The sequence below is a fragment of the Megalobrama amblycephala genome, linkage group LG15 (genome assembly GCF_018812025.1).
Source record: "Megalobrama amblycephala isolate DHTTF-2021 linkage group LG15, ASM1881202v1, whole genome shotgun sequence".
Taxonomy (NCBI): domain Eukaryota; kingdom Metazoa; phylum Chordata; class Actinopteri; order Cypriniformes; family Xenocyprididae; genus Megalobrama; species Megalobrama amblycephala.
In genome coordinates, this window is record NC_063058.1 from 15,020,634 (window position 1) to 15,034,912 (window position 14,279).

At 37.2% G+C, this 14,279-nt stretch overlaps 1 protein-coding gene across 7 annotated transcripts in view; it reads left to right on the forward strand.

The window, feature by feature from the left end:
* Positions 1-14,279, forward strand: part of ntrk3a (neurotrophic tyrosine kinase, receptor, type 3a) — a 264,992-nt gene that overhangs the window by 130,367 nt on the left and 120,346 nt on the right. For 6 of the 7 annotated variants that reach the window (XM_048157761.1, XM_048157762.1, XM_048157755.1 and 3 more), the window contains exons 8-11: positions 2,004-2,297; positions 5,322-5,336; positions 9,772-9,833; positions 11,417-11,519. In XM_048157761.1, the coding sequence (XP_048013718.1) occupies positions 2,004-2,297; positions 5,322-5,336; positions 9,772-9,833; positions 11,417-11,519 (474 nt within the window). The remainder of the gene's footprint in view (positions 1-2,003; positions 2,298-5,321; positions 5,337-9,771; positions 9,834-11,416; positions 11,520-14,279) is intronic. The other variant, XM_048157757.1, reaches the window with a different exon arrangement.

Genomic DNA, 14,279 nt, shown 5'->3' on the forward strand with positions numbered 1-14,279 from the left:
TCATAATATTAAGGTTGAAGCACTGTAGTCACATGAACTGTTTTAAATATGTCTTTAGTAGCTTTCTGGGCATTTGAAAATGTTAATTATCTTGCTGGCAATGGAGGCCTCACTGAGCTATCGGATTTTATCAAAAATATCTTAATTTGTCTTACAGGTGTGGAACGACATGAGAGTGAGTAATAAATGACAGAATTTTCATTTTTGGGTGAACTAAAATGTGTTTTTGCTTTATATTACACTTGGAAAAAATCAACACACTTTGCATTTTTTTGCAGCAAGATAAGAAGTTTATTTTTCCCATATAGGGGTAGGAGTGCAAAAAATAACGTCCCAACTGAAAAATAAAATGAAAGAAACAACAATCCTGAGGCAATAAGCAACTCATGAATATTGGCAAAAAGAAACTCTGCCTCTAATCAAACATATAAATCCTACCCCTGAGAAACAATAACCAAACAAATCCAAAAAGACGAAGAACAAAGACATAATCTTAAAAAAAGGATCATATATAAAGACTCGGCTCTACCGATCACATTTTGACATCCTGTAATAAAACTTTAGTTGACTAAACCAGGTGATGTACAGTATAATTTGATATAAATTGTGTCACAATCACATAATATAGCGATTTAAATATTAATTACACCATTGACATTCATTAAAATAAATGGAAAATTAAAAAATCACAGTAAGCAAACACACTACAACATCACACTATCAAACAACAGCTGTTTTCGCCCACTTGGAATGAAGTGCGGCAATTATAGACTTCCTTATATGAACACAGCTACAATAACAATGTAATGTGAGGTCGCCGTGTTGGATCTGTATTTACATTTATACTGAACGGTGTTGGCCAACAACAATGTAAGATGATTCTTCCCACACTCAATATCTATTGACCGCATGAGATTTGCTTAGAGTGGCAAATTCTGTGGAAATAAGAGTAAGTCAGTCTCTCTCTCTCTCTGTTTGTCTCCGGCCTTGAGACTGGAGAAAAGTCACAGAAATTAAGAGATGTCAATTGATTAAAAGTTTTATATGTACAATACTGTTCAAAACTGTGGGGTTTGTAATATTTTAAAATGTTTTAGAGAGAAGTCACTTATGCAAGGATTAAAATACAGCAAAAATTGTGATGCTTTGAAATATTATTAGAATTTAAAATACATTTTTTCAATGTAAATATATTTTTTTAAATGTAATTTATTCATGTGATGGCAAAGCTGAATTTTCAGCATCATTTCTCCAGTTTTCAGTGTCACATGATCTTTCAGAAATCACTCTAATATGCTGATTTGCTGCTCAAGAAACATTTATTATTATTATTACTATTATCAATGTTGAAAACAGTTAATTCAGAAAATTTGATTTCAGGATTCGAACTACATTTACAGTATTTGAATTAGAAATCTTTTGTAGCATTATAAATCTCACTTGAATGTATCCTTGCTTAATATAAGTATTCATTTCTTTAAAAAAAAAAAAAATCACGCATACATCAAACTTTCAACGGTACTGTATTATGTTTATATTTTATATATTTTCCTTATTATATTAATAACTTAAAATAGAAGAAATTCTTGAATAGCATCATTTGAGTGAATTAACCACTGATTTGATCACTAATGAATGTTTAATATGGACATTTGACATATTTACAGCATCAAAATTGCTGACACTTTATAACCAACACATGGTGGGTGGAAAAGATAATGCAACTGCAGTTGTTTCCCACCTTTGGCTCGGCTCCTCCATTCCATGAAATGTCCGCTTGCCCAAATGCTTGGCAGTTAACATGGGATCTTCTGTCCAAGAGGCAGGATAGTGGATCAAACAAATCCCCGTACAGACCACCTGTGTCGCAGCGGCCAAAGTCCCACTCATGCATAAACATGGTTTATGATTCGTCCTGCTCATTGGTCTACGGATTTATGTTGGACGGTGGCACAAAATAGTTAATCCCTTCTGTATAAAAGTGTTTTGTTTCTCTCCTGCAGTCCCTCCTGTCATCATTAAGTTTGAGGAGCCGCAGAAGTGGCACGACACATGCATGATCTTCACGGTGCGTGCGCACCCCCTGCCCACCCTGCGGTGGTACTATAAGGGCGAGGAGATCAAGCCAACCGCGTATGTTCATCCAGAGATGGAAGTCTATCAGGACAACCTGGAGGGATGCCTCATGTTCAGAAACCCAACACACCACAACAATGGCAATTACACACTGGAGGCCAGCAACTTCCTGGGCGTGGCTGTCAAAACTGTGTACGCCCACTTCCTCCAACCACCTTTTGGTACGTGACTTACTTATACTCAATTCATTTGCACATTTCAAATCTGTGTCAGTCTGAAATCCAGTTACATGGTGTGTGTTTTTTTTTCTCCAATGAGTAATATACCAATTTTGCTGTTTATTTAATTAATTAACTGTCAAATACATATCAAGACCTCTTTTATCATACCAGCAAATGTTACTTTAAACATTCATCTTCCACCTGTGCAAAAATAGTCACATTCTCTGGTACTGGTGGGTCCTCTAAAGAGCACATGATGAGGGTTTTTATGATTAGAGCTGTTAGGTTGCAGATGCCGTGTTAAGAAACAGAACAGACTGGATGTCGTTTAAAGGCCCCGTCTGAATTACATATTAACACCCGAGGTGAGAATCCACCAGGTTCATAGATAAATATAGATACAGAACCTCACTTGAAAAGTTCAGATTTCTATAGCAGGGATAAGAGGAAACCTTGGTTCAGTGTGCTTAAATAGGTATGTATATTTAGACTTAGGTTCAAAATTGACTGATGAAACAATACTCTATCTATCTATCTATCTATCTATCTATCTATCTATCTATCTATCTATCTATCTATCTATCTATCTATCTATCTATCTATCTATCTATCTATCTATCTATCTATCTATCTATCTATCTATCTTCATTCAAAGATTTTGAAATGTATATACAAATTTATAACAAATTTAATATTTATTTATTAAAGATTCTGCTCTATTTCTATGTATACATTTAGTATAATTGGTAGCACTTTATTTTACAGTATGTGTACTTTCCTGGTACATATATAGTAATTATGTTGTACATACAGGTAAAAGAGTGGTAACACAAGGTACTTACCTGACATGTATGTAATGGAAACTAATAAGAAACACCAATGTACTTTCCAATGGTACATACATGGTAATTACTTTGTACCTATAGACAAGTGTTGGGTAATAACAGGTGCTTACTTGTAGTGTCAGTATATTGTAACTAACAGACACATTACTGTACTTACTAATGGTATGTATATGGTAGCTATGTTGTACTTATGGACAAGTGTGGGTAATAACAGACACTTATTTGTGGGAACTTGTAAGACACTTACTATGTTGTACTCATGGACACTAGTAAGTAAAACAAAATTTTCAAGAAATAAAGCAATTGTTTTGCTGCACTATGTAGTGTTTTATGAACTGGTAATGCTAAATTGCTCTCCACAATAGTGCATGTTATTTTACAGTCCTTACTAGTTAATATACTTAAGCTTATTATTACAAAGGTTAAAGAGCTGGTAATTCCTATGTAATGTTTATGTACAAGGATGCACTTTATTTTACAGTCCTATTTCCATGTACTTACTATGAACGTAGTAGTGAATATACCAGTTAGTTAATACGTAAGTTACACATTACTTAGGTTGGGCGGGTTTCTGTTAGTACCTACACTTGTCTGTAAGTACTACATAGTTACTGTGTATATACCATTAGCAAGTACATTAATGTGTCTTGCTAGTTACCATAAATAAGTGTCTGTTATTACCCACACTTGTCCATAAGTACTACATAGTTACCATGTACATACCATTAGTAAGTACAGTAATGTGTCTGTTAGTTACAATATACTGACACTATAAATAAGTGCCTGTTATTACCCAACACTTGTCTATAGGTACAAAGTAATTACCATGTATGTACCATTGGAAAGTACATTGGTGTTTCTTATTAGTTTCCATTACATACATGTCAGGTAAGTACCTTGTGTTACCACTCTTTTACCTGTATGTACAACATAATTACTATATATGTACCAGGAAAGTACACGTACTGTAAAATAAAGTGCTACTGTATAATTTATTAAACATAATTCCACCATTTTATATTAAATTAATTGTATACAATTTTAAAATAATGTTAATATAAACCATTTTTTAAAGATTTTTATCAAGTGATTTTTTTATACTTCAGAAAGGACGCATTTAAACTGATCAAAATTCACATTTGTGACATACAGTATCAGCGCTGATTTAGCAATAAGAAATGTTTCTAAAGAACCAAATCAGCATATGAGACTGATTTATGAAGGGTCATGTGACACTGAAGCCTGTGACACTGAAGCTAGCTAGTTAGCTTGCTAGCTAGCTAACAAAAGGACAATCAAACATTTTATATTTAGTACAAGTTTTTAAAATATTACAACATTTTCCATGTTTTATAGTGGTTGTACCGAATTACCTGATGTTTCAGGACATGCGTATGAGCAAGTGAAAACATAAATTTTTCAAATAGTTCAGAGAGAGTTAGTTACTTCACGAGTATGTGGTCCTTTGCAGTTGTCTGATCACAAATTAAATGGCTGTATTGGCCTTTGGACGGTTAAACCAAATGACCTTTTGACACTTCAAAATCTTTAAAATACATTTATATGTATAAAAATTTAATTAAAACCTTTTGGAATCAATAAAAGGGATCTAGTTGTACTACCTTACATACTTTGGATGTCATATCTTTGTTTTTTTTATTATTACTATTAAGGCCTTTGGACAAAAAAAATGACCCGTCACGTCACTGATCCAAATACAACCTAGGCGAGCTTTAGAGATTTCTTTCAAATACATAAAAAAAGTTTACCTGACCTCAAATTTTTGAAAGGTATTGTATATTCTTTAATTATGATTGTTTTTATTACATCAGAAAAGGGCGTGAAATATATTCACACCTCACTGCACTGTTAATGTGTGTACATGCACTCAAAATATGAATATGCATGCAGATTATATGAAGCCCTCATTCATTATTCCACATAAATATAATGTTTCATTGCATGATAAATATTGCAATTATTGTCTCATATTATATTCTAAAAGGCTCACATTTGAACATTACCATAATTGCACAAGAAATGCACTGAAGGATGAATGCTGATCATTTTAAAATGTGTTTACATGAGTCCTTAGAGCTGATCTCGACATATTCATATCTGGTAATTATATATGTGTGGGGTTTTTTTTCTTTTTCTTTTTTTCTCACTTTCTCTGTAGACTACCCCGATTATGGTGAGTTTCTCCCTTTAATTGTCTGCTGCATGCATTTTTGTAACTTATTCATTAGTTTTGTTTATCATAAAACAAAGAATGATTTAGAAAGAAGCAATTTAGTCTGTGCACTGAACAAACAAATACCCTCCAAACAATTACCTTGGCCTTATTCTCAAATGGCTGGCGGCCATAGTTGGGCATGCTGTTATTAGACCCGTTTTGTATTTTTGGCATATAGTGACCGATATCTGTCAGTATGGGTAAAAAATCAGATCCTTTTCCACAAGAAAAGTATTTAATGTGGAGCAAGGTCAGTGTCCAGAGGACAGTCACTCACCTTCACAAGAACATTTCTTACACTGATACCACCATAATTTACCATATTTAATAATGTTTATGCCTGGAAACGGTGCGTATGACAGATTGTTACTGTCAGAGCTCTGAATGAAGTTAGATGGCTGTTGTGTGAAGCATCAGGCTGTCCTCACGGGTCCTCTGTTGAGGTAAAAACACAAAAATATAAGAACAGCCTAAGGCTTTTGTTCAATACTACATGAATAATAGTGGCAGATTAATCTAGGAGCAGACTCCCTGTCGAAATGGCAATAACCTTGCAAGAAAACGGGTCTAATCAAACAGTATTTGCCCCAAGACATGTTTAGTATATAATGCCCAACAGTTCTCTTAAAACCAGGGTTGTGTAGTCCTGTTCCTGGAGGACCACCTTCCAGCAGAGTCTAGCTCCAGACGTAATTCAACACACCTGAACCAGAAAATCAAGGTCTTCACACACTAGAATCTTCTAGACAGGTGTTGGAGCTAAACTCTGCGGGACAGTGGCCGTCCAGGAGCACTTATGCTGTCTTATGGTGCATTCAAGTCCTCCTGGGAAGTTTGTATTTATGAGTTGGGAAGTTGTAGTTAAGATATCAGGCACGTTCAAATCACTTTGGTTGGAGTAAGGTGGCGATGTACCTTTACTACATAAAATCAAAGTCATTTCACTCGGCGGCCATCTTTGAAACACCTCTTGGGCAACACCAAATTCTCTAAAGATGTTTGCCAAGCTTTCGATTAAATATCATATTTGAAATCACCAATGAAATCTGACAACTGTCCCATAAATGTTGTTTCTAAATGCTCGAATCATGACAAAAAACTGTATTTTCAGGCGGGATCAAGCTAATGCGCAGTCCTAAATGCACGTCTCTTGTGTTCCATTTCGGAGGCACATGTCTGACTGTTTCTATTGGAACCGGAGCTTCTAATGGCCGCTGCAGTGATGCAATGACCAATCAGCAATTGCCTCTTATTTAGAAGGCGGGACTTGTTCCGCCATATTGCGCATTGCACTTTCTCCCATTCATAATAATACGAGTGACGCATCTTGTGTTATTCTAGTCTTTGATAAAATTCAACAAGATTTTCAAAATGATCTACAAAATAATGAATTAAGAATGGGCATTATGTACATTTTTAAGTATATATTTTTGTTCAATTAATGAAGGAGCTGTAATCATAATTGTACAATATTTTGGGATTTTGTATGTGCAACATAGAAGCCCCTACTTTGAAAAATGCAATGTGCTCTGATTGGTCGGCTGGACTAGTGTATTGGGATTGGTCAACCGCTTAGAGCGTGTCTTTGAAATGCCACGCCCCTTGCCGAAATCACTACTAATGCAACTCAACCAGCCCCCCACCCCGACTCCTCACCACCTTTTTAATTTTTTTGTGTATGCCTTGGGTGGGAATTATTTAAATAAGGAATGTTGTGACGTGTACATTTCCAGAAGAAAACTCAAGGCATTTCAGGGAGTTCAAAAACAGAGAATAACTCCCTTTGGAGTGACTTTGTAACTTCAACAGCATGATTTGAATGCACCATTAAAATAGTTACTCAGAGTGAACATACAGTACAATGCATCCATCACGTTTTAAAGGCTACATTGACAAAAAAATCAAGTTATGGTACCATTCAAGTTAGTTCTATAATGGCCTATCCCAAATGGCACCCTAAACATGGTCTTCCTACAAGTCCGCACTTTCGTGACATAATGCCGCTTGGACTGTCGGGAAGATTTCTGCTGCGGAGCTCGCACCAGTGCAGGCTTGACAAAAGTCTACATCGAGGGCACATATTGACCGCAAAGGGGGGCGCTCGCAAGCAGTCTTCTGAGACCTAAAATTGACAAATGGGACACCCTACGGTCTCATGGACTTAAAGGTGCTCTAAGTGATCCTGGGTGGAGTAACTTCCTGTTAACGTTCGAAGTGTTGTCAAACAAAACAGAGGCTAGCTAGACCCTCCCTCCTCCTCCTCCTCCCCCTCCCCTCCGTGCTTCCTGAAACAGTCATGAACGTGCATTTAAAATCATTCTTGTCGGTTATTGGCCGGAGCATGTTTATTATGATTCGTGGTCCAGGCTGCACCAGTTTGTTTTTATTGTCGTTTTCGGAGCTTGTGGCGACTACAGAGACCGCGTTTTTTTCCAGTGTGTTCAGGGGACAGGCAGCTAGCGGATAGTGAGGAGCAGTGTTGGGGGTAACGCATTACAAGTAACTTGAGTTACGTAATCAGATTACTTTTTCAAGTAACTAGTAAAGTAACACATTACTTTTTCAATTTACAACAAAATATCTAAGTTACTTTTTCAAATGAGTAACGCAAGTTACTTTTTCACATTTATTGACTGACATGTTGTCCCCATGTTGTGAGAAATAAAGTGCAGAGATATTGTGTGCGCTGTGTAAGCATGATGGTTATTGTAGTTCTAGACTGAATGTGAACATGCATTTACTCATCTCACTTGCACAAAAACATTCAGTATTCCTCAAAATGAATAAAAACAGTGAAATGCAATCTCAGAATTTTTGCAAACCTGTAATAATTCACTATATTAAATTACACAAATATACCTTATGTATTTAATCTCAATTATTAACCAATGTCTCTGCTGCTGACCTTCAATATATCTAATTCAGCCATACTAATAAGCAGAAATACTTTAGATTAGATTTAGAAATAAGAACTAGAACTTCCTTCTCCTGTATCCTATTCTTCTTAAATCCAGAACGGCAGCACATCTGAAAGGTTTGTTTGAGCTGCGCCCTCTACTGTACAGGTGTAAATATGCTTTTCCTTCAGCCTGAGGCTTATTGATTTCACTTTTGGTGTGAAAGGGCCTTTTTTTGCCAAAAATAGAACTTTTTTGTTGTTATTAAAAAACAAACAAACAAGCAAGCCCAGCCCCGGTGAGAAAAAGTAACGCAAAAGTAAAGTAACGCATTACTTTTCATAAAAAGTAACGAAGTAACGTAATTAGTTACTTTTTTAGGGAGTAACGCAATATTGTAATGCATTACTTTTAAAAGTAACTTTCCCCAACACTGGTGAGGAGATGTTTGCTGTATGTGACAAAAAATGTTTTGGCCTAAAAATGCATGACATCGCTTAGAGCACCTTTAACGGACATGCGCAAGCGCCAGCCATTGTAAGTCCACAAGACCGAAAGTGCTTTGGAGTGTGCCATTTGGGACAGGGCCAATGTCTGGAAATTAATTGAAAATGACAAAATGGAGGGGAAATTAAATCTTTATTTGTTGTCAAATGTCAGTTTGCATGGTAAAAATGGATAAATTTTACACCCATATACATTTTAACATAAAATTAACATAATTTAAGAAAGTTTTAAAGGCACACTATGTAGTTTTTCACCACTAGAGGTCACATATTCAAAACAAAGGCATATATTGATGATGGCGAGATTGAGCCCGGATTCTTGGGAGATGTTGTCTTCACCTGACAGCTGGTGGGAAAAAAAATCATGGATGAGATTATTAACGTTATTGTAGTATGAAGCAGCGCAGGGCCGAGTGTTGTGGGAGTGCAACGAGGCCGCTGGAGCGATTGTTAATGAGTGCGACAGCAGCGGAACTTTTATTATGCCACAGTCGCCGCTTCCGCTTCTTCCAGTCAAGCGTATGTGGAGTAACACAGCGCTATTTGATCATATTAGATACGTTTGAGTGTTTTGAAAATGATGTTATAAGCTCACTCGGCGGCTGCTATGAGACACTTGTTGCACACAGCAGTAAGCTAGATCGATATTAGTTATGGTAAAACATGGTACTCGCTGTAAATCAAGAAAAAATCTCTTTATCATTCTTAAAAACATCTGGGATAATGTAAGTACACAAGCCAGCAAAATATATAACTCTCTGTTCTAGTGGTTTTTGGATATTTTAATCCAAAAATCCTACATATTGTGCCTTTAACATAAGACTTTTAACATAAAAGTCTTTGGACATGTTTTAAGTCAGTTACACTAAAATATCTGTCGGTGTCACCGTTCTGTATGTCCATGTGGTCTTATTTTTTATTTTTTTTTAGAAGTTTCAAAAATGTCATGTTTTTTCTCTGCACGCTACAATGCTCTTGTTTGTTTCCTAGTGAGTCCTACTCCGACCGCTATTCCAACCATGACGCATCGGCCTGAAGAGGACACGTTTGGCGTGAGTGTTGTTTTCTCTCCTGAGATCGAAAGCACCTATATGAAGTATAATGAGGTTTCCCAAAGAACACATGGTAAAGGTGTTGAAAACAAACCCCATTCTAAACCATTTTTCTTTTCATTCATTTTCCTTCTCACATTGTACCGCCTATCTGCCGGTTCCCTCGTGGCTTGTGTTTTACAACTTCTTAAGTACTTTCGTTCATCTTTGCGCTGTAATTGACTGGATACAGATTATTTTCTCATCTGAAGATTTCAATAGGGACTCGGGCGTCGGCACAAAGAGTAAGCGTGGCCCTCGATTGTTTGGAGGTCCTAATTACGGGGAAAAGCTTTTTGCTTCAAATAGCTTGATTCCAGCAGTTTGACTGCTATGATTTATTGTTTATTGTCTTTATTTTGTGTTTATCTGGAGCATTTAGACATTATATTAAGTTGTACGCTTTGTATTTCCCAAAAGGAAGTGTATCTTGGCTGTAACCGCTATCACTCTCCTACAATACCTAACATGAATTATTATCATCATCATTTTTTTTTTCTCTTTTATATGCTTTGCCCTTCCCTTTTCATGCAATTTATCAAAGCTACTGCTGTTATATGCAACTTATGACTCCAATTATATAAACCTCTCATGATTACAGCTTCAACATCAATATAAATCAAATAAACAAGTCAAGACACGCTTCGTAGGTTTGCTGTAAAATTGCTATTTTTCCCCCTGTGCGAGACACTCGAGATAAGACAGAAATATTTATTTGACACATTTTAAGTTGCACTGTAGTTTTCATGTAAAAAGTTTTTGAGAATCAAGCATTCTGAAGACATGTATTGAGAATGGAGCTAATGTCATAGCATGCTGTACAGTGTGTAGAAACATGCACATTTTCTCAATGATTACCTGCTATGTTTGCCAAAATGTGCAACTGAGCATACTGTTTCCCACAATGCATTGTGCTTGACTTGACCTTTCATTCCAGTGTGATTAATGAGATGGAAGCAAGTTAATATCTACAATTTTAATATCTCTTGCTAGACTCAGTGGGTCTCATTCACTAATAATTGCGTAGATTATGTAGTATTTGTACGCACAGGAGAACTTCTCATGAAAAATTTCCACAACACATGAATTTGTTCTTAACCTTGTTCTAATGTTAATGAATCTGGAGTATTCTAATAAATGAGCAACCGTGTGCCCAAGGTTAGTAATTTGCATAAAACATGCCCAATCTGTCTCCATATAAGGGCTTTCCTTTAAAATTTCATCTTCACACCAGAGTATGTGATTTTTGTGCATGTGTGGTTTCAGTTGATGATACTCATTATTTTGATCAGACTGTTACAAGTTAAGACATTTTTTGCACAAACTACAACAATGTAGCATTTTAATGTTCACTTTATCTTTCCATATTCAATAGTATTTCACAGATTTTACTGTGCAGTGCTAGTATTATGTTCCAAAAATCCTGTATCTCTTATTACCTGCTAAAGCTAAGCTAAATGCTAACCTGAATGTTTGAAATCTGGCTCTCATTTCATATTTTGGTTCTTCAAATAAATTAAATGTTGTGTCTCCTGCTTCTCTAGGTGTCGATTGCAGTTGGCTTGGCTGGCTTTGCCTGCGTTCTCCTTGTCGTTATGTTTGTGCTAATCAACAAATATGGCAGACGCTCAAAGTTTGGCATGAAAGGTAAGCCAGTGTAAACTATTCAGCGGGAAACTTGGCATGTTGCGTTATTAGTGAATAAGTGTGACATCAACTGACACATTTTTTTTATACCAACAACTGTGGTTCGTAGGAAGAAGAAAAATGATATGCTAATTATTATGCTTTCTATTTTAGCAGTTTGTTCTTAATCAACCTCTTGAGTTGAGCTTCTCGGTCTCTGGATGTTTAAACATGTTCAGCTAGGCAATATCATGTTGGATTTTGCAAATGTTTATTTGTGGAAGTTCGAACGTGTATGTACATCTGTAGTTGTTCATTAAACTGAGTCAAAATGGGTGCTGTGTTTACAGATTTCAAGGAATAATGAGCCTGATGGAGTTTCAGCCACACTTTCGTTCACTAAATACGATTCATATGTCACTGTGCTGGATGGACCCTGGGGTTTGTCCGAGGTCCAAAGCCTATGCGTTGCTGGCAAGCAGTTAGCGGACGCTGTAGTTAGCCGTCGCCTTGGTTACGTGCTGGGATGGCGGGAAGCTAGGCTCAGTCATGCTTTCCTGATTCTCCAATGGGTTTGGCAGGGTTGTTGTTTTCCTCTCTCCTCTCAGAATCCTCCAAACCGTGGTCGGTTTGGCTACCCATGATACATTTTGGCTCCTTTTTTTAGCCAAAGCATTGGGAAACAACCCTACTTTGTATCCCAGCTCTGACATGAAAACCAGAAATTTCAAATATTCCCCCTTGACACCTTAGTCATTATGAATATGAGTCATCCAGACATCATATAATGGCTTCACAATGAACATTACATGTGACATGTAGGCTCGTGTGGAACCGTGCAACACCAATTACACTACAACCAACACAAATGCTCATGTTTCAAAGGGATAATTAATGCGATGCATTCAGTCCCCGGAGCCTCTTGCCATGTTATATTCTTCATTCAGCATCAACTGGAATCTAATCATTGGCTCTGTCTGTTGGTAACGGTGTCAGAGTACCCATAAGTTCCTGCTACGGCCCAGACAGAGCTCTAAATGAATGCGTGCCGTGTTGGCTGACTGTCTTGCCTTGGCACAATGCCACGTTCATTGACTTTCTCCGTTGCACTTTGGTTCCCACGGGGAAATTCTTTTTTCCCCCTCCTCTCTTTCTGCCGTGTTTTACAACTGCTACCCTTGTCTCTTCTCTCCACCAATCCCTTTATACCCTCCCACCCTCTACCGTCTGTTACCCCCCACTCTTGTTGACAGAAAGCGAGAACTCTCAATCCTTTTTTAACAAAGCTAATTAATTGGAGATTAAGCCGATAACGTAAACGGATGTGGAATAAGGCAAGAGAACGGAGGAGGGAGGAGAGCTCTGGATGGCGCTGGAAGAAGTCCGGCTGCCGGTTCCGGCTTGATCCGACTTGTTCCGGCTGTTTGGGTCTCCAGGAAATAACAGGAAGATGATTGTTGTGCTTGGGATTGCTTGTACCCCATTCAGACTCTAGAAAGAAAGAAAGAACATCCATATGCTCTAGTACAAGGCCTCTTTTATAATAAGCCATGGCTTATTATTGGGAACTTGTGAATTTTAGCGGCATAATTGCATCTAGCACTATCTTTATATCATTTAGTTGCTTAAAGGGATAGTTCAGCCAAAAATGAAAATCATCCCATGATTTACTCACCCTTAAAGCAGAACTAAGTAACTTTTTTTTTTTACCTTCATGAATATTTTTCTAAGTCCTTATGATGGTTAATTGACTTGTAGTGGTGTGTTTGAGGTGTGCACTAACCCCCCTCTGGCACGTCTACGCCAGAAAACAGCACTTGAACAAGTTGAGCTGCGCCGACCCGACACAATCTCGCCTCATGTTCACGTTCATGCGAGAGTGACAAAATGCTTTACGGTAATTAAAAAACAATGTATATATTATGACTTTATAAGACAATTTCGAAAATTACCCACCTCCATCGAGATTTCTTGTACTGTATTTGCAAAACTACTGCGCTGGTGAGCGTTGTAGTCCAGAGCCTGTAGGGGGAGCTTTGCAAATCTTACTGAGTTCCACTTTAAGCCATCCTAGGTGTATATGACTATCTTCTTTCAGATGAACACAATCGGAGATATATTTAAAAATATCCTGGCTCTTTAAAGCTTTATAATGGTAGTGAAAGAGCTCCCCCTACAGGTTCCTTCAGTGAATCACACTGTCGTAAATACTCCAAGCGCAGCTCTGGACTACAACGACTACAACGCTCACCAGCGCAGTAGTTTTGCAAATACAGTACAAGTCTCAAGCTTTATAATGGTAGTGAAAGAGGGGGCGTGTATCCATCCATTCATCATAACATCATGTGATCCATACGGCTTCAGGGGGTTAATAAAGGCTTTCTGAAGCTAAGTGATGGGATTTTGTTAGAAAAATATCCATATTTAAAACTTTATTAAGTATAATAATTCGTTTCCGGCAGACGACCATACACATACTGCGCAAGTCGACTTGCGCCAAATGAGTAACCCCTGAAGTGATATATGACACAGGATGTAGGAGTATCATAAGACACCTCTCGCGGTTTAAACAAATAGGGCTGTGCAACAAACTCAGGCTCCTCTTCTCTTGTATCGAAATCCTCTGACATTTCTCTTTAAAATTTCTCGTTTTAGTCTTCTAATGACCGATGTATATGGATATTTTTCTTACAAAAACCCATTGCTTTGCTCCAGAAGGCCTTTATTAACCCCCTGGAGCCATATGGATTATATTTATGATGGTTGAATGCACTTTTGGAG